Below are 20,926 nucleotides of genomic sequence, written 5' to 3'. Positions count from 1 at the left end.
CATGTAATCTTCGTCTTCGCCAGGATTCTTCGACGATTCAGGGTCCTCCATCGCAGCTGTCGTTCGAACGGGATATTGGGTTTCGTTTGTTTTTCTTTTTTTTTTATTCGTTCGTGTTTAATCAAATGTATTTAATTTGTTTTTTTTTTTTTTTTTTAGTTCTATTAATGTTTTTTCATTCAATTCTCATTACTTAATTTTCAAATATATCCCAGATGATGACATCTGTCATTCCCGTCCAACCTAACGCCACAGGTAGTAACGGAGTTGATGAAATATAATGTTTTTCTTTTGCCCGCAGGTTTTAAACATTTGGTAAGAAAATGCAAATATGTTCAAACTTTGGGTATTTATGCCACCATTTTCTCTATATCTATTGATTAATATTGTATATACTTCTACATATCACTGCAAACATATAAAAAATGGGTATTATAATTAATATTTCATGAAACATTATTATTTTCTTTTAATTTGAGTTTTTTTTTAATCTTTCACCATTTTTTTAAGTCTCTCTATTGTCGTTGTATTAACATTTGTAATATGACACAAATAGTATGCATTATTATGATATAATACAAGTTATTATTTACCATTATTTTAATATTATAAGTTGATTAGATTATATTTCAAATCATATATATATATAATAAAAATATAATAGAATTGAAAAATATGCATATTGTATATGCAAAATATATGAATATACGAGGATATTATATGTTTGTACGTATAATATAATTAAGTTTAACTATGTACATTGTATGCTATTAAATACTACTATTTTCTTTATAAATCTTGAAATATATTAAAATAATATTATTCTTTTTTTTATTTAATCCGCGGCAACGCGCGGGTTCAATAACTCGTAATTTATATAACGTCATTATGTACTTTATTGATTTATAAAGTATACAAGTGAAAAAAAAAAGTTATGATGAATATGTACATCAAATGAGTTGTCAAATCCCTAATATTTAACATGCTTATTATAAATACTCTTCCAAAAAAAAAACATCTTCGAATTATCCGGAGAGCCCCTAGAAAGCACTCTTGTTATGGCCTTGAGTCATACAAAGTTACAAACTAAAGTTTTGTGCTATAAGACCAACTCCACCCGATAACACCATTTTCTACTCTATTTTACAGTACATGTCACATCAAACACTACCTCATCTCCAACCGAACTCTATTTTTTACACCAAATTGAAATATTAATTTTATATTCAACTTTCTCTTATTTATTTCTATACCTTTGTATTTATTTAATATCTTTTAATTATACCACTTATTCATTATTTAATAATGAAGTATTACTCCATAAAATTATTCAAAATACAAATTAACACGAAGTAAACTTAATATTTATTAAACACAAAATACAATACGTAACAAATAACATAAAATAAAATAAAAAAAAGTACAATTACACATTTAGAATATCTCTCCCACAAATGGTCGATCAATGCATTTCGGAGCGTGATATGTGCATCTTTGTCTCTTATTTGTCTGTAGCGACTGAAAAACTCTTAAAATCGTGTATCATCATTCTTGGTGTGGTGAAGAAGGCTCAATCCTTTTTTCACATCTTCGTAGGTTTTCATATTCTCCATCTTTTGCTCTACTCACGGTGGTGAAGATCTTGCCCATGCAACAACTACCGCAATCACACTGCGTAGCATCAAATAGGGTCACAAACATCTGCAAGGAGTTTAAGAGATGTAATAAGGAAGAATAAAAAAACACTATAGTTTCAGAACATCCCTCCACCTTTCTCTTTTTTTTTTCTTTTTTATATTTTTTTTTGTAACCAATCACAAAACAATTCAACATCATTGCACGCTGTAGCAAATTACCAATCATAAACAGAATAGAGCACAAAACTATTAACTTGGGTTGAGCGGTTTGATAAAAAAAAAAAAAAATTAAAAACTTGAGTTGATGGGTGAGAATTAATTACCAAAGTTTTTGCGGCACTGGATTTCGTCGGAGTCTAGCGTTTGGGGTCTGCTCACATGGTGACTCAGCAGCACTGTCGACGCTGTTTCTTCAGCCTTCTTCCGCGTTCAACGTTTGTTGTTTAGTCGCCATCCACCGCTTCGGACGGAAGCTTCAAGACTTTTGATTCTCCTCAGTCAAGACGGACTGGAGCGGATAAGATTAATTAGGGTTTATATTTTTTATTTATAAATAATCATTCCCTTATTTTTTTTAATATTTAAAAATTCTGTCAACTGCAATAGAAGAAGAGGGAAAACGAAAGATAAAATAAGGAAGTTTTCATGAATGTGAAATTTTTGGAGGGGAAGTTATTTTCTTTTCTATTAATTGTGCTCGGTTTCAAATATGCGTTGGCAGGTAGTGGTGTTTCTTTCCTATTAAAAATTGTTTACGTATTATATAAATTGTCAATTATAGCTGATTATTTGTAATACTTCTTCAAAGAATGTCATATTCATAATTCATTCGTTCTTCCCATTTGTTCTTTTGCTGATACCATATATATAAATTCATCCTAACCAACAAATTATATAACACCACATAGAAATAAAAATGTGGCTATAAATATGTCACAACAGTTTTAAAAAGTCATTATATTGAATATCTAACTAACGTGAAATTATGTAGCACAGACGAGGCTGCCGAAGATTTGACAAATGCTCTGTTGGTGGGAGAGACGAGGCGGTCGGGCATCGCGGTGTTTGGCGGCGGCGGGATCGGAAAAACCGCTCTGGTGGATTACTTTGAGATCCGTGCTTGGATTGCGGTCCCGCGTGGCCGCATCGTAGCGGAGGAGATCCTGAGGCTCATGGTGGCGCAGGTCCTCCGTCGGAGCTCGGAGGAAGCGACGATTAGGGATGACCTGATCGACGCTCTGAGGGGAAAACGGTACTTGATCGTGTTCGACGACGTTTGAAGGGACGAGCTCTGGCACGCCGTGAGGGTCGCCTTGCCGGACGACGGCGTCGGAAGCAGAGTGATCGTCACCACGCGCCACGAAGCCGTCTCAGCTTCTCTCGTCGAGGCCGCATCCGATCGCGTTTACAAGATGAAGCCTCTCTCGGAGGAGGCATCGTGGGAGCTCTTCTGCAGCATCGCGTTCCGACTCGACCAAAATAGAGGACGCTGCCCCGATGAGCTGCAGCATGCGTCGGCCGAGATCGTGGGGATGTGCGAAGGGCTGCCGCTCGCAATCAGGGCCGTGGCGGGCCTTCTCTCGACGAAGCCGAAGGTCCAGCGGGAGTGGCAGAAGCTGCTCGAGAATTTCAGCCTCGAGGACGACCCGGGGCTCGTCTCTCTCTCGAAGATCATCGCCCTCAGTTTCGACGATCTGCCTCCGCACTTGAGGAGGTGCTTCATGTACTTTTGCGTCTTCCCGAAAGAGTCGCCGATCCGAAACGAGAAGCTGATGAAGCTGTGGATTGCGGAGGGGTTCGTGAAGGAGAGGCGGGGAGAGACGCTGGAAGAAGTGGGGGAAGGGTACTTGAAAGAGCTCATCGACAGAAACCTGGTCGAAGCGTGCGAAGGGTTCTACGGCATCGACAAGTTTTGCAGAGTCCATAACTTGATGCACGAGATCGTACGAAAAAAGGCAGTCGATCGTGATTTTTTTATGGTTAGGGATGGAAAGAGCTCAAAGGTGAAAGGAAAATGCCGGCGCTTGATGGTCTCCTCTATGGAAGGTGTTCAGAAGGTTTTGGAAGCCGTGGAAGGGCCTCAGGTTCGTTCTGTCTTTCTTTGGAACACCGGTCCACTGAAAGATTCCGTTTTGGTTAAGTTGTTCAAGCGGTATTACCTTCTGACAATGTTGGACATTGAAAATTCTGGGCTTGAAGTCCTCCCCAAAGAGGTGGGATATTTGTCGTGTCTAAATTACCTGAGTGTGAAGAACACAAGGGTGAGAAAACTCCCAAAGACAGTACAGATGCTGACAAAACTAGAGGTGTTGGATGTCAGTAGAAGCCTCTTGGCTGAGCTACCGATGGATATCGCAAAACTCAGCGGACTCCGACACTTATTGGCAAGCCATGGAAACACTGATGGAGCCGGTCTCGATTCTGCAAAAGGCGTGAAGATCAAAGTCGGAATCGGGGCTCTTGCAAACTTACAGACTCTCGTCACAGTTGATGCGAGCCTCAGCGGTAAGGATGTAATACAAGAAATGAAGAAGTTGAAGCAACTGAAAAGCTTGAGAGTCTCGAGACTAACCACCAAACTCACGGACGCTCTCTGCGCCTGCATCGGCGAGATGACACATCTCGAGTCTCTGCACCTAGAATCGCTGAAGAACAAGACTATGGACTTGCAGAACGTTCCGACCCCGCCCACTCAAATACACCGCTTGGTCTTGAAGGGTGCGCTGCGGATCTTCCCGGATTGGATTTTCCGCCTCGGACACCTTCGCTTATTGTGTTTGAACCTCTCTAGCCTGACCGAAGATCCATTACACCGCCTCCGATGCCTCCCTAATTTGGAATCTCTGTGGCTCTATGGTTCGTACCAAGGTCCCCGGCTCGCCTTCGATGATGGTTTCCGAAAACTCAAGCTGCTTGTTTTGAGGAAGATGCAGGAACTAGTGGCAATCGAGATTGCACACGGTGCAATGCCTCTTCTAGAAGAGCTGAGGATCGGGCCGAGCCCGCTTCTAGAGGAAGTGCCAAGTGGAATTGCTGAGCTGAGCTGCCTGAAAGTCGTGTCGTTCTATGATATGCCCAACGAGTTCGTGCTCCGCGTCCAACAAGACGAGGGCTTGGAGTATCTGAAAGTCAAGCACGTACCGACCGTTCTTTTCTGCTACAGAAACACTTCCGGAAGAGACCACGTTTCGTATCGACTCGGGGAGCCGGGTCTGCTGCGCCGCCTCGCAGACACGGGTGTTGAACTCGGCAGACAGGTTTCTCAGCTGAGTTTTTCTTATAGTGAGGACGAAGTAGGTGCAGCCTCGGTCGCGAGTTTCTCCAACAGCGAGGACGAAGTAGGTTTTCGGTGGGATAACGTCGCACGATCCAGTGTCTCTGGCGATTCCCGGCGGAGTTTCTCTTACATCCGTCAGCCGAGTTTCACAAGTGAGCGGCTCAGCTTCTTCAGCGATGACATTGAAGACTGAATCAGGTACGTCTCTATCTCTTTGCGAAAATAAGACTGAGCGAAGAGTGTTTACTTAATCATTATAATTTTGATACTACGAAGCACTTCAGAGGAACAGAGACTGACTTAGATGGAAAAAAATTTGACGTAGTTGATTGTGTTGTACCGATTGGAGTGTAATAAAAAAATATTATCAACCCAGGTTGACAACTACAAATTCAAGTCAGTGAAAAACCTACTGGCTAGACGCCCATATGTGAATCTGGGCTTAAGAAATTCAGAGGTTCGTAAACATTTCCAAAGAGACTATAAGTTCATGATAAGGCCTGGATTATTATCTGAAAATTCATGCCCAATTTCGTCGATCATCTTCTTGAAGACGTATATTGATTGTTTCTGAGTCTGGAAGCTGTGATCAAGCTTTGTTGTACGGAAAATTCACGGCTTAAGGCCATTTTTCTTGTATATAACCATATGTATTTTATCCTCAATATATTCATTATGCACTTGAGATTCATGACACTACTCAGTCTATTGAACTGCACTTATTAAATGAGATGACCGACTTCGATGAATTTTTGGCTTAACCAAGCAAAAAATAGGGAAAACAATTGCAGTTCAAGGATGTTTCAAAAGATAAGATAATTTTGGTAAATATAACCTCAATCAAGTGTGAATTTATCTGTGTTTCAAACTGCTCATTTTCCAACTAATATGCATAACGGATAAAATTCATAAAATTAAAAATAGTACACAATGTTTCAATACATTACCAAATTACAAACACAACAAAATTAAGTTCAATAGTACAAACCAAAATGATAAACTTAAACACAATCCACCAAATACCATAGTTCAAATTCAACATAAAAGGAATATAAAATACTACTCTGGATAGCGACCGTATGCAGCGGTCATACAGTAATCATAGCAAGTCATGTAATGAGCATGTGCACGAAAGTACTTGTCCAAGTGATAGTCATACTCATATTGAGTTGCAGCAACATATACACAAACTAGACTAACAATCATGAATCATATTCACAAACTCTAACATATACACAAACTCTAACATATTCCCGGATCTAAATGAAAATTTAAAATAATTCATAACAAATTTGGAATAAAACAATTATGGTTTTAAATATATGATTTTAACCATAATCATCACAAACTAACAATAAATTCAAAAAATTAGAAAACACGAACACAAAGTTTAAAATTGAAAACAAATCATAAGAATTTCGGAATAAATCAATAAACAAGTTCAACATAACTATAATAATCACTAACTAATAAAAAAATTACAAAAGAATTCGGATTAATTACAAAAAATAGAAAACATGAACACAAACTCAAAATCAACACTACATTCATGTTCACAACTACACATTTATACTTAATCTTCAAGAATTATCAAGAAATTTCAAAAAATAAACTCAAAATCATCACAATACATATTGACGTCGGGAAGCTCTCCAATACCTGTGCAAACCGGCGGGATCTGGAGAATTTTTGCCTTCGTCGAGTCGGAAAGAGGACGGGATGGCGGGATTCGGGCGGGATTGTAGAGGATTTGCTCTGTGGCGCGGCGGAAAATCCTAGATCTAAACCCGACGTTTTTACTTATTTTTTTTGGGGAATCCGGATTTTATACCCGGTTTTTAAGAAAAATAACATTGAACCGGACCGAGATATTTGAACCGGGTTCCTGTCTGGTTCCCGGTCTGATTCTCCCGAAATCACCGAAAAATTCCGGTTTTGTGCCGGAGACTTCAAAAATAGGGGAACCGGATTGGCTCCCGTCCGGTTCCCCCGGAATTAAATTCTTGGAAAATATCCTGGGAAGTTAATCGCTACATCACTATGCAAATAAAACAATATACAGTAGGTATCTGACAGGCCGGTTTACAATTTTTTTTTGTGGATAAATTACTTAAATGCCCCCTGGACTCTTGACCACTTAACAAACTCATCCCTACTTTTTTTTTTCTCGCATCAGTGGTCTTAAACTTTGAATTTCATACCAATTCAGTCCTTCCGTTTATTTTTTTGAACGACTGTTAAATTTTTAATCATGTGTTGGTCACGTGCACTCTCTGATTTGGGTATTATGGTCATTGCATAATTGACAACCAAAACACGCGAAAAAAAAAATCCCAAATCGCGAAAATGAAACCCTAAAACACGCGAAAAAAGTCCCAAATCACTCGAAAATCCCAAATCCGCGAAAATCCCAAATCGCGAAAATGAAAGCGAAATCTCCAGCGAAGAAAAAGAAGATGAAATCCCCTATGAAGTCACCGGCGACGTCGAAGATGAAATCCCCTATGAAGTCACCTGCGACGGTGAAGATGAAATCGAAGAAAAAAGCAGCGGAGAGAGCCTCAGCTTCTAAACCAGTTATACCCGAGCGCAAAGCCCCTGTTTATAGTAAAGAATCTTTAAATCTTGAATTTATAATGGTTGTAAAGTGTGGACCACGTGAGTCGACCAAGATTTGTCGTTGTGGTCCCATATGTCTGTTAGTCTCGTCTGTTTGGTCCCATATGTCTGTTATTGTCCCTTTTTGTCTGGGTTAGGAATATTAAGTAGGATTAAATATTTGTTGTTCTATTCAGATTTGTTCCTTATTTATCCTTTTATTTGTGGTATTAAATAGTGGTTTGGTTTTGTTTTGTTCTGATTATTGCAGATCCGTCCTCTACGAAGTTTACCTTAAAGTTTCACCACGGCGGGTGTATGTCTTACGAGAATGGTCGTATGGCGTACATTGGTGGCAAAATTAATCATGTTGATCACTGTGATTTGGACGAGATGTCGTTGTTGGTGTTGGATGAAATTGTGAAAAAGTTGATGGTTTATAGCTGCGTGCCTTTGTATTATCTGAAAGGAAAAGATGGGATTAATTATGATCTACTTGGAACTGACAGTGAGCTATACCGCATATGTGCTGAGAAGATGCAAATGTCAAGGGAAGTTGATGTGTACTGTGAGCACCCGATAAATGCTCCAGTTTTTCCTAGTGCACCACCACTGGAAATTAGTTATGAATGTCAAACACGTACAGTTGAAGATGAAGCACCTGCAGTTCAAGAAGAAGAAAAAGAAGACGACCTAGATGCGGTAGAAGAGCAAGATGTTGAAGCACCTGCAGTTCAAGAAGAAGAAGAAGACAACCCAGATGCGGTAGACGAAACAGCTGTTGAAGAAGATGAAGCAATAGTTAATGAAGAAGACGGCGACGACGCTGATGAAGAAGATGAAGCAATATCTGATGAAGAAGATGAGAGAGCTGCTGTTGAAGACGAAACAGATGCAATACAAGATAGCGGGTACGAGCTGAGTGAGGATGATGTTCACGTCGATGGTGATATCGTAGACGTTGGTTTGAGGAAGCTTCAGAAGAAAGGAAATGCCGTAGTTAGTGACGAAGAAGGCTTACTGGAATCTGGTAGTAAGTATGGCGATGAATGCGACATTGGTGGTAGGCATAGCTCATCTTCAAGTGAGACCGAAGAAGTGACAAAAAAGAGAGCCGGTACATCGACAAAGGGCCAGAATCCAAAAAAGAAGTTGCCAACATTTCGGGAATTCAATGTTGAGACAGATATGAGAAATCCAACTCTGAAGTTGGGTTTAGTATTTCCCAGTCAAAAGGTTTTTAGAGAAGCAGTGAGAGAATGTGCCATAGCTGCTGGGAAATAAATTTTCTTTAAGAAAAATGACTCAACCAGGGTTCGAGCCGAATGTAAGGATTCGAAATGTAAGTGGGTTTGCTATGCATCGTACCTTGGAAAGACAAACTCATTTGTGATCAAGACATATCAGCCGGAGCATACATGTGCGAGGACGAACAAGAATAAGTTTGCTACTTCCAAGTGGCTGGCGAACAAATATATGCAGTATTTTAAAGACAGTGATTCTTGGTCGGTACCACAGTTCATGAATAAAGTCCAAAACGACTATATTTTGGACTGTTCGTATATGAAGGCGTATAGGGCAATGAAGTTTGCTGAGAAAGTCATAGAAGGGTCCTATAAGGAACAATACGGTGCTTTGTGGAGTTATGGAGCTGAAATCAAGCGAACAAATCCTGGATCGACGGTTGAGTTTGAGTGCGATCATGATTCGGAAGGCAAACCAATCTTCAAGCGAATGTACATTTGCTATGCCGGGTGTAAGGAAAGTTTCCGATCGTGTAGGCCGCTCATAGGTCTAGATGGGTGTCATATTAAGGGACATCACACGGGGCAGCTACTTAGCGCAATTGGTATAGATGCAAATAATAGCATGTTCCCGGTTGCCTTTGTTGTGGTTGAGTCCGAGGGAAAAGCATCGTGGTCATGGTTTTTGAATATTCTGAGAGAGGATATCAGTATTCGGAATGGATTGCATTGGACGTTTATCACGGACAAACAAAAAGGCCTTAAAGAAGCTTTGAACGGACTTTGGGACGAAGGATCAGAGCCGGCTGAGCATAGGCATTGCGCAAGACATCTTCAAAGCAACTTTACAAAGGTAAAAAATCTGTGATGGTAAAAAGATATGCAATTTAATCATTTTAATGTAAATAATCTGTGACTTTTTTCTTTGTCTAAATGGAAATAATCTGTGATTGTAAATAATCTGTGATAGAAGAAATAGCCTTGGTTAGATTGTTGTCCAACAGGTTAACTTTGAATTTGCTAAGTATGTGCTGACTGATAGAATGTTGATAGAATGTTGAGTAGATTTTTATACTATATTTCTCTCTTTCACTCTTTCATTATGAGTTCATACAGGTCTTCAAAGGACAGTTTATGAAGGTGACAATGATGGCAGGGGCTCAATCATACTCAAGTCATGGTTTTCAGACTAACATGGACTTCATAAAAGCCGAGGACGAGAAGGCGTATGAGTGGTTAATGGAGAAGGAGCCTCAACATTGGGCTAGATGCAACTTTCGAACTGCTATCAAGTGTGACATCCTCCTCAATAATCTGTGTGAATGTTTCAATGGAACACGAGCTATTCTGCTAGCTAGACAAAAGCCTATATTGTCTATGCTAGAAAGGATAAGAATGTACATCTTGCAGCGGTTCACAAAACAAAGACTTGCAGTGGATAGATGGCATGGTGATATAGGGCCAAGGATCTCAGAAATTCTTGAGAAGAACAAACTGAAGAGCGCTGAAAACATTGCAAAGTGGGCCGGTGATTCAGATTACCAGGTGACTAACATGTACGGGTCGATGTACGCGGTTAATCTCAGTGACAAGACTTGTTCATGCAAACGATGGAACCTCTCAGGTATTAACAACTCTTTGTAATGTACATAGCTAACAAACAATACTTTATGTCTCTCTAACGATACAATTGTGTCAGGTATTCCGTGTTCGCATGCTATAAGCTGCATCTGGCAAAGGCAAGAAGACCCTGTTCAATATGTCAGTGAGTGGTACTACAAGCATGCGTATGTTGCTACTTACAAACATAAAATAAACCCACTGAACCCGATTGAACAATGGCCCAAGACCGGACTTCAACCAATGGAAATGCCACCAGACAGAGCAGAGCCTGGAAGGCCCAAAAAAGTTAGAAGAGTCGAACACGACGAAGTTATTCGACCGGGAGCAACCAGGATGTCAAGAAGATTTGTCATTACAAAATGTTCAAAATGTGGCGAAGAGGGACACAACATCACGACTTGTTTTAGAAGGAAGCAAGCGGAAATGGTTAGTTTTTAATTTCTTGGGCTCATAATTTATTTACTGTAATTAGAGATCTTGTTAACTTTAAACAAAATACATGTGTCTATAATCAGCGCAAAGAAAGGGCAACCTCGCGCAAAAAGAAACAGTTAACTCCTCAAACAGGAAGTCAACCACCAGCAAGTCAGTCCAATCCAGCAAGTCAGCAACCAGCAACTCAGTCCAATCCAGCAAGTCAGCAACCACGGGTAAAAATTGTTACTCATAACGCAATTTCAAGCTTTTTTGTATACCTCACAATACTGTAAAGTAATATGACTTTTGTGTTGCAGAGGAGTCCGAGACTCACGGCCGCGAGTAGTCCGAGAAGGTGCCAATCAGGACTTCAACTTAGGGGTTTATTTAAGAAGTGAATTGTCTAGGCTATTTTTGTGGAACATTGTGAAAGGACCATGTTGGTAATAGGTTGGTTTTGGTAACAATTTTTGGGACAGATTATGTAGCTAAGTGATGCCATGTAATGTCAAACTCATTCTAAATTATGCATGTATTATGGTCCTCTTTTGGTACAATATTAAGTTATGAATGGATTATGGATTTTCTTTTGATTTCATTTACCAATTTTTTTTTTCATTTATTATTGACCATTGCCTTCCAAAATCTGATGCAAATTAAGTGAACTGGGTTGTTTGATTGCTATTGTCTAAGTGAACTGGGTTGTTTGATTGCCATTGCCTTCCAAGATTCAGAATCAGATATTTCTCATTTTACTTTCACTTGTCTAATTGTGAAACAAGCACCTCTTGTTTAAGACTGTGAAACAGGAAAGTTGAATGTTCTCAACAAGTATGCACTCATTTGTTTACCATGTAACATTTCAGAACTTACACATAAATAGCATATTTTCACACCTCATTCTTACACATAAACAGCATATGTTCACATTTAACAGAGACAACATACGTTCAACTATTACAAAACAGCATATGTTACACAAAATAATTGCACACCATAAATTACTTGCAAACTATTACAAATAACAATACCATACATATAATCAACATGATCTTAATTTTTTTTTTTATTCATTTGTAATTTTCCCAATAATTTCAACAGAGACAGGTACGTTCAACTCCATATCAATTTCACCAAGTTCTTCTTCAATCTGTGTCCTCTGTTTTTCAGCTTCCATTGCGTGTAACCTCCTCAGCAAACCTGGGATTACCTGCATCGACCTCGTACACATTGGTGGATCCAACCAATCAAAATACCCACAGCCTCTGTCTTTGGAGTTCTGAAATAAAAAAAAGGATTGTGAATGAAAAAAACCCAACATCGACACAGAAACCTTATACAAATGCACAGAACCAGATTTCTCTTTCCTTACCTTAAAATTACGACAACCAAGAAACCTTCGACCTGGGTGATCGTCAGTCCAAGCCGTACGCTCCACGCTCGCGACTCCACATCGACACAGTCGACGATTTTCTGGGGACGAGCTCACTTCGTTGTTGCTGTTAGAAGTTTGACTTCGTCGGCGATAACCGATGCTCATCTCCTCTAATGTTGCTCGACTTCGAAGAAGAGATAACCAGGCGAGATTTTTTGGGTTTTTAGGGCACACGGTCTCGATTTGGAAGAGAGTCGGAGGCAAGATTATTATGTTAAGGTAATTTATATAGCATTTAAAAATCAATTAATAATGCGTTAAAAAGGGCATTTTAATAATTTGCCAAATCAGAGAGTGCACGTGACCAACACATGATTAAAAATTTAACAGCCGTTCAAAAAAATAAACGGAAGGACTGAATTGGTATGAAATTCAAAGTTTAAGACCACTGATGCGAGAAAAAAAAAAGTAGGGATGAGTTTGTTAAGTGGTCAAGAGTCCAGGAGGCATTTAAGTAATTTTTTTTTTTTTTTACCGACCGCTTCTTAATTAGACCATTTTTTATACTTGTAGGACCAGAAGAGAGAGAAGGAGAGAGCAGAAACTCCAGCACACAGTATGAAAAAAAAGATAGAGAGAGAGATGTAATGGCTATGTTTGGCTCAGCTTATTAAGCTTGATTTTAGTTTTTTCTAAAAGTTAAATCATATTAAAGTGTTTGGTAAAATTGCTTTTTCTAAAAGCTAAAAAGTGTTTTTGAATATTTTAACTAAAAAACTAAAAACTACAATTTGTAGCTTTTATACGTAGCTTTAGTTTTTGGTTTGTAGTTTCTCTCTCTTGACTTTTATTTTCTCTTACACTAACTTTTAATTCTAATTATCTTTAAATGACGTCACCAAAATTTATAATTTATTTTTTACATTCTATAGACACCCACTTTGATATATTTTTTATATACCAAAATATATCTTATTTTTATTATTAATTACATTTTATATAAATAATTATTACAAATAAATATTAATATATATTTTACCAAACACTAAATCAGCTTTTGTTAACTACAGTTATTTTACAATAGTTTACCAAACACTCATCTGTTTTTTAAAACAACAGTTTTTTCGTACAGCTATTTTAAAATCACTTTTTTAAAAAGCAAAGCTATGCCAAACGCAGCCAATATAAAACAAAGAAGGAATTTAATAAATAATGAATAGTAAGGCAGAACTAACAGGGTAAAGCTTACGGTTACGAAACTTCCTGGTAAGTTCATCTCTAATTCCCAGAAGCGCAGAGCAAGAAATCTAGCTATAGATTTGAACAGATTACTTGCAGATGAAACCAATTATTTCTCCTGTATCCAACATCCCATTCTCTTGAGCCGTGCACGACTCTCCATTTACAAAAACACAGAGAGAGAGACAGAGAGAGATGACGGAGGCTGTTTTGTCGGTCCTATTGGAAAACCTCGCTAATTCTATGGTGAATAGGCAAGAAATCGAGAGGCTGAGGAGCGAGCTTGATCTACTGAACCGGTCGATCGAAGAAGCCGACGGAAGCATCGATGCGGAATATTCCGTCAAGGTCTATGCGGCGCAGATGAGGGAAGTCGCCTACCTCATCCAAGACGTTCTCGACGAGTTCGATCTTCTGGCTGCAAACGACAGCGGTTTCCTTATGAGAATCGGCGTTCTGATAGGAAAGCTGACTAGCCAAAGAAATCTTCACCGCAACATTGACAACATCAAGACTCTGCTGGTCGATATCCGGAACAAAGGCGAGCGGTACGGCATGAGAGACCGAGTGTCCGCAGCCTCCAGCGTGGCCGACAACCACCGCCGGTTCTACTCCTCGCCGGACGAGGATCTCATTGGCGCAGACAAGGCGGCCAAAGATTTGACGAACGCTCTGTTGGTGGAAGAGACGAGGCGGTCGGGCATCGCGGTGCTTGGCGGCGGCGGGATCGGGAAAACCGCTCTGGTGGCGAGGATATACTACAGCGGCGTGGTGAATATCCATTTTGAGATCCGTGCTTGGATTGCGGTCCCGCGTGGCCGCATCGTAGCAGAGGAGATCCTGAGGCTCACGGCGGCGCAGGTCCTCCGTCGGAGTTCGGAGGGGGCGACGATTAGGGAGGATCTGATCAACGCGCTGAGGGGGAAAAAGTACTTGATCGTGTTTGACGGCGTTTGGAGAGACGAGCTCTGGCACGCCGTGAGCGTCGCCTTGCCGGACGATGGCATCGGAAGCAGAGTGATCATCACCACTCGTCACGAAGCCGTCGCAGCTTCTCTCGTCGAGACCGAATCCGATTGCGTTTACAAGATGAAGCCTCTCTCGGAGGAGGACGCATGGGAGCTCTTCTGCAGCATCGCATTCCGGCTCGACCAAAATAGAGGACGCTGCCCCGATGAGCTGCGGCATGTGTCGGCTGAGATTGTTGGGATGTGCGAAGGGCTGCCGCTCGCGATCAGGGCCGTGGCGGGCCTTCTCTTGACGAAGCCGAAGGTCCAGCGGGAGTGGCAGAAGCTGCTCGAGAATTTCAGCCTCGAGGACGACCCGGCGCTCGTCTCTCTCTCAAAGATCATCGCCCTCAGTTTCGACGATCTGCCTCCGCACTTGAGGAGTTGCTTCATGTACTTTAGCGTCTTCCCGAAAGAGTCGCCGATCCGAAACGAGAAGCTGATGAAGCTGTGGATTGCGGAGGGGTTCGTGAAGGAGAGGCGGGGAGAGACGCTGGAAGAAGTGGCGGAGGGGTACTTGGAAGAGCTCGTCGACAGAAACCTGGTCGAAGCGTGCGAAGGGTTCTACGGCATCGACAAGTTTTGCAGAGTCCATAACTTGATGCACGAGATCGTACTAAAAAAGGCAGTCGATCGCGATTTTTTTATGGTTAGGGATGAAAAGAGCTCAAAGGTGAAAGGAAAATGCCGGCGCTTGATGGTCTCCTCTATGGAAGGTGTTCAGAAGGTTTTGGAAGCTGTGGAAGGGCCTCAGGTTCGTTCTGTCTTTCTTTGGAACACTGGTCCACTGAAAGATTCTGTTTTGGTTAAATTGTTCAAGAGGTATTACCTTCTGACAATGTTGGATATTGAAAATTCCGGGCTTGAAGTCCTCCCCAAAGAGGTGGGATATTTGTCGTGTCTAAATTACCTGAGTGTGAAGAACACAAGGGTGAGAAAACTCCCAAAGACAGTACAGATGCTGACAAAACTAGAGGTGTTGGATGTCAGTAGAAGCCTCTTGGCTGAGCTACCGATGGATATCGCAAAACTCAGCAGACTCCGACACTTATTGGCAAGCTCCGACATTTATTGGCAAGCCAACATATATGGAGCCACTCTCGACCCTGCAAAAGGCGTGAAGATAAAAGTCGGAATCGGGGCTCTTGCAAACTTACAGACTCTCGCCACGGTTGATGCAAGCCTCAGCGGTATGGATGTCATACAAGAAATGAAGAAGTTGAAGCAACTGAGACGCTTGAGAGTCTCGAGACTAACCACCGAACTCACGGACGCTCTCTGCGCCTGCTTTGGCGAGATGACACATCTCGAGTCTCTGCACCTAGAATCGCTGAAGAACGAGACTATGGACTTGCAGAACATTCCGACCCCGCCCACTCAAATACACCGCTTGGTCTTGAAGGGTGCGCTGCGGATCTTCCCGGATTGGATTTCCCGCCTCGAAAACCTTCGGTTATTGTGTTTGAGCCTCTCTAGCCTGACCGAAGATCCATTACACCGCCTCCGATGCCTCCCTAATTTGGAGTCTCTGTGGCTCTATGGTTCGTGCCAAGGTCCCCGGCTCGCCTTCGATGATGGTTTCCGAAAACTCAAGCTGCTTGTTTTGAGGGAGATGCGGGAACTAGAGGCGATCGAGATTGCACACGGTGCAATGCCTATTCTAGAAGAGCTGAGGATCGGGCCGAGCCCACTTCTAGAGGAAGTGCCAAGTGGAATTGCTGAGCTGAGCTGCCTGAAAGTCGTGTCGTTCTACGATATGCCCAACGAGTTTGTGCTCCGCGTCCAACAAGACGAGGGCTTGGAGTATCCGAAAGTCAAGCACGTACCGACCATTCTTTTCTGCTACAGAAACACTTCCGGAAGAGGCCATGTTTCGTATCGACTCGGGGAGCCGGATCTTCTGCGCCGCCTCAACAACACTGGTTCCGATGCAGACACGGGTGTTGAACTCGGCAGACAGGTTTCTCAGCTGAGTTTTTCTTACAGCGAGGACGGAGGAGACATTGCATCGACCTCGAGTTTCCGGTGGGATAACGTCGCACGGTCCAGTGTCTCTAGCGATTCCCGGCGAAGTTTCTCTTACAGTGAGGCCGAAAATGTGATGTCCACGTCCTCTAGTTTTCGGTGGGATTACATTCGTCAGCCGAGTTTCACAAGTGAGCGGCTCAGCTTCTTCAGTGATGACATTGAAGACTGAATCAGGTACGTCTCTATCTCTTTGCGAAAATAAGACTGAGCGAAGAGTGTTTACTTAATCATTATAATTTTGATACTACGAAGCACTTGAGAGGAACAGAGACTGACTTGATGGAAACAAATTTGACGTAGTTGATTGTGTTGTACCGATTGGAGTGTAATAAAAAAAAAATGTTAATCAACCCAGGTTGGCAACTACAAATTCAAGTCAGTCAAAAACCTACTGGCTAGACGCCCATATTTGAATCTGGGCTTAAGAAACTCAGAGGTTCGTAAACATTTCCAAAGAGACTATAAGTTCATGATAAGGCCTGGATTATTATCTGAAAATTCATGCCCGATTTCGTCGATCATCTTCTTGAAGGCGTACATTGATTGTTTCCGAGTCTGGAAGCTGTGACCAAGCTTTGCTGTACGGAAATTTCACGGCTTAAGGCCATTTTTCTTGTAGACAATCATATGTATTTTATCCTCAATATATTCATTATGCACTTGAGATTCATGACACTACTCAGTCTATTGAGCTGCACTTATTAAATGAGATGACCGACTTCGATGAATTTTTGGCTTAACCGAGCAAAAAATAAGGAAAACAATTGCAGTTCAAGGATGTTTCAAGAGATTATATATACGAAGATAATTTTGGTAAATATAACCTCAATCAAGTGTTAATTTATCTATGTTTCAAGGGGTTCACTGCCTCATTAAATGATGTTCAAAGTTTCTTACAAGAACCGAGCAACTTCGACACGTCTATCTTATCATTTCCCATCAACTTATGAAAATTCTCTCTCAATTAAAGTAATATGTTTCCCTTGGCTTAATCTCATCTTACATGTGTGTGGATGCGGTGATTAGTTCTGTACATCTGTGTATTTGGCTGTTGGACCAAAACAAACTTACATATTTAAGAAAAAAAACGCAATTTTTTTTTTCTCATCACTATTGCTGTTCGTCCTCTTCTTGGCTTCAATGCTCAAAATTACATCTTTATTCTATAATATCTTGTTATCTTTGTAATTCGGATTCCAGCAATTTTTCCATTACTTTATCGTGTACCATACACACCAGCCGATTTCTAGTCTTCCTTAGTATTTTCTTTTCATATTATTTTTGTAATTATATCACTATCTTGTAGTTGACTTTGACTTTGTGTCCTAAGAACCGAATTATTTTTTAAGCTTCCTGGTAGATTGATTCTCCTCCACTCCATATCTGTTCTGGTTCTTGCAGTTCGTCCCAGGTACTTATTATCATCTGTCTCTCTTTATTCATATCTGGAATTCTGGATTTGAGTTCAACAACCTCTAAACCGTTTTCATTAAGAATTTTGTTAAAAGCAACGAGCCACTCGAATACTTGGGGTGTTAGTTCGTTCTTGCTCATTACCTTTTGACATTTTTATCAATTTTTTGTTTTTTAAAATCTCCATTGGTAGAAAGAAATTGCTCAACTTTTTTCTTATATACAAAGATAGTTGATAATAATGGGTATATAATAAAATTGGGGTAAAAATAGCAACTCAGATTGAGTTTTTAAAATTATTTGCACTGAAACTGTTTGTTGATATGCCACACAAGATAATGAGCAGCTCTGTCATATTCCATCTTTCTTTCTACATGAAGAAATAAAATCTTGATTAGACCTGTTCTCTCTTTCTTTTTTCCCTCTGTTTTGGTTCATCATTAGCCTATTCTAAATGCATTAATTCATAGAATTCAAAACATTAAGTGTCCTTAACAGCAAAGGCTCTGCTCGAAAAATGGAAGAAACAAGCCACGTATCTCCGGTTCAAGACCACGAGGGCTTGGACTTGGTTGCTTCGTTGAGAAGAAAATTGGAAAACGCGTCGCCCTTTTCGTCAAAAATGTTGTATCTACCGAGTCCCGGAGCGAATCTACCACGAGAACCCGCGGGCCTACACTCCGAGAGTCGTCTCCATCGGCCCGATTCACCGCGGCAAAGAAGCTCTGAAAGCCATGGAAGAACAGAAAGTTCTCTACCTGAAGAGCTTCCTCGCGAGGACGAGTTTGAGGCTCGAGGACTACGCGAGGTTCGTGGAGGAGCGGGAACAGAAAGTACGCGACCACTACTCCGAGAGATTCGAAGGCTTGAAGAGCCGCGAGTTCGTGGAGATGGTGGCTGTGGACACGGCTTTCTTGGCTGAGCTTCTGTGGAGGAACCACGCCGGAGCGGTGGAGGAGAGCGATCGCTTGTTCAAGAAGCCGTGGAAGGTCGTGGACGTGAGGTACGATCTTATGCTGCTCGAGAATCAGCTTCCGTTCTTCGTGTTGGAAGATCTCTTCGAGCTCGCCAAAATAAGACTCCCTCTAGAAAACAACGGCAGCTTCAGAGGATATTCTCTGAGCGCAGAGAGGATTTCTCTCGTCAAGCTCACCCATAAGTTCTTCCGTTTCAAAGCTTACCTGGGAGAAAGAGACAGCGTCGAGGATTTCTTGAGAAGGAAGACACAGTCGTCAGAAATAAAGCATTTCATCGACTTCTTCAGAAAGTTCCACGTCCCTCGAGACATACCTCGGACGAGCGTAATCGAGACGTTGACGGTCCCGAGCGTGACGGAGCTCTACGAGGCCGGGGTCGAATTCGAGGCGGGACCCACCAGAAGCCTTTTCGAGATAGAGTTTCGGGGACGGACTCTCGTGATTCCTCTTCTCCGAATCCGAAGGTCCACGGAGAGCTTCTTCCTGAACCTCCTCGCTTACGAGCAGTGTCACTCGCTCGATTGCTACGTAAACGACTATGTGTTTGTGATTGACCGCCTCGTTGACTCTGCGAAGGCCGTTGGGATTCTGGCTCGGAAAGGCGTGATCGAGACCAAGTTGCCAGATCACCAAGAAGTCGTGGCGTCCATCGACAGTCTCATCAGAGGAAGCATATTGCGGCGAAAGCATTTCCACTTCAACGAGCTTTGTGAGAGCTTGAAGGCGTATCTGAGTAACCCGTGGCATAAACGGATCACGATGGTAAAGCACACTCATTTCAGCTCTCCCATCACAGTCTTCGCGGTTGTCGTGGCTTCGGCGATCTTCGTGCTCACAGTTCTCCAAACTATATGCTCTTGCGGTGTTGAATTCAAGTAATTATATAATATCAGCTCGTGTGAGTGGTACTGTCTTTACTATAATTGGTTCCACATTCTTAGACTTTACTTTGTTTTACGTGTGTTGTAACAAAAACTCTAGGTTTGATTTTTGTAATCTTTATAACCGAAAAGAAAGAGAGGTGTGATTAAAAAAAGGGTTATATAACCATACGGTTATAAGGGTTTTGGTTTTAGCCAACCTTCTGTTAATTTTCTGTTAATAGCCACAGCAATCTATTTACAGCAAGTTAAAAGACGTGAATGACCTTAAATGACTTCCGCCCATTATTTTCAGCGTAATAATTTAAATGGAAAAAAAATTTCGACCATAACTAAATCGCATAAATCAAACGAGTATTTAAAACTCCGTAAATGCATATCTAACCCCTCTTTCATTATCTTTCCAGCGTAAAGAAATATCAAATCTTCAGAAATTAGAATTCTTCCCTCACCTCTCTGTTCATGCGCTCCAGGCCGTAATCCACGTGCTCTGCCAGAAGCCCTCCGTGCATGTACACCGACTCCCCCACCACCACCGCCGTCACAGCTCTTCCAGGCCGCGGCGCGTCACGATTGGCGAGGCCAAAGGATTGGCGAGCCTTGTGGAGAAAAAGAGGTTGTCTCTGAACGAGATCTTAGCCTCGAGAAACAGCCCGTGATTCCTCCCCGACGATGGCACTCAAGGTCACAGCCTCCGATTCCTCCCCGGTGATGGTTTTCAAGATCGGCATGAACTCCGGCAAAGCCTACTTACAGATGGAACACCATGATACGAGGTTGTTACATGACCCGGATTGCAAAAGGCCTGCGAGAAGGCTCCAACGCCCAAGGAAGATGGGTCGGTGATTTGCTACACGAGGAAGATGAGTTTCAATGGTTATTTGGTTGTACAGAATATGATGATTCCTTTTTGTTCGGATAGTGTATATTCGTGTAAATACAAAGCATATTTACAGTATATTCGTGTAAATACAAAGCATATTTATAGTATATTTGTGTAAATACAAAACATATTTACAGTATATTCATTGTAAATACAAAGCATATTTACAGTATATTCGTGTAAATAAACTAGAAAAAATTCTGAAAATATTTTGGACGTTCTAAAATTATGAATATATGGAAAACAAAATAATATTAATAAATGAAGAATGTTTTCAAAATCCACACGTCCAAAAATTCAAAAAAACCAGGTTAACTACTTTCCTAA

At 41.3% G+C, this 20,926-nt stretch overlaps 3 protein-coding genes across 3 annotated transcripts; all 3 read left to right on the top strand.

Annotated features, from left to right (window-relative positions):
* Positions 1-1,648: 1,648 nt before the first annotated feature.
* LOC149398321 (disease resistance protein RPM1-like) lies at positions 1,649-5,107 on the top strand. Its single transcript, XM_089614553.1, has 3 exons — positions 1,649-1,721; positions 2,634-2,889; positions 2,920-5,107. The coding sequence occupies exons 1-3, from the start codon at positions 1,649-1,651 to the stop codon at positions 5,105-5,107; spliced, it is 2,517 nt and encodes an 838-aa protein (XP_089470679.1).
* An 8,498-nt stretch (positions 5,108-13,605) lies between these two features.
* LOC149398320 (disease resistance protein RPM1-like) lies at positions 13,606-18,516 on the top strand. The gene is made up of 3 exons (XM_089614552.1): positions 13,606-16,619; positions 17,752-17,856; positions 18,357-18,516. The coding sequence occupies exon 1, from the start codon at positions 13,606-13,608 to the stop codon at positions 16,612-16,614; it is 3,009 nt and encodes a 1,002-aa protein (XP_089470678.1). The 3' UTR covers positions 16,615-16,619; positions 17,752-17,856; positions 18,357-18,516.
* On the top strand, positions 18,100-19,995 carry LOC149398319 (UPF0481 protein At3g47200-like). The gene is made up of 2 exons (XM_089614551.1): positions 18,100-18,103; positions 18,447-19,995. The coding sequence occupies exons 1-2, from the start codon at positions 18,100-18,102 to the stop codon at positions 19,712-19,714; spliced, it is 1,272 nt and encodes a 423-aa protein (XP_089470677.1). The 3' UTR covers positions 19,715-19,995.
* Positions 19,996-20,926: the final 931 nt, after the last annotated feature.

This window comes from Urtica dioica, chromosome 5 (genome assembly GCF_054948205.1).
Source record: "Urtica dioica subsp. dioica isolate 48M chromosome 5, U.dioica_male_clone48M_v1_H2, whole genome shotgun sequence".
Classification (NCBI taxonomy): domain Eukaryota; kingdom Viridiplantae; phylum Streptophyta; class Magnoliopsida; order Rosales; family Urticaceae; genus Urtica; species Urtica dioica.
This window is presented reverse-complemented; position numbering and strand designations above follow the sequence as displayed.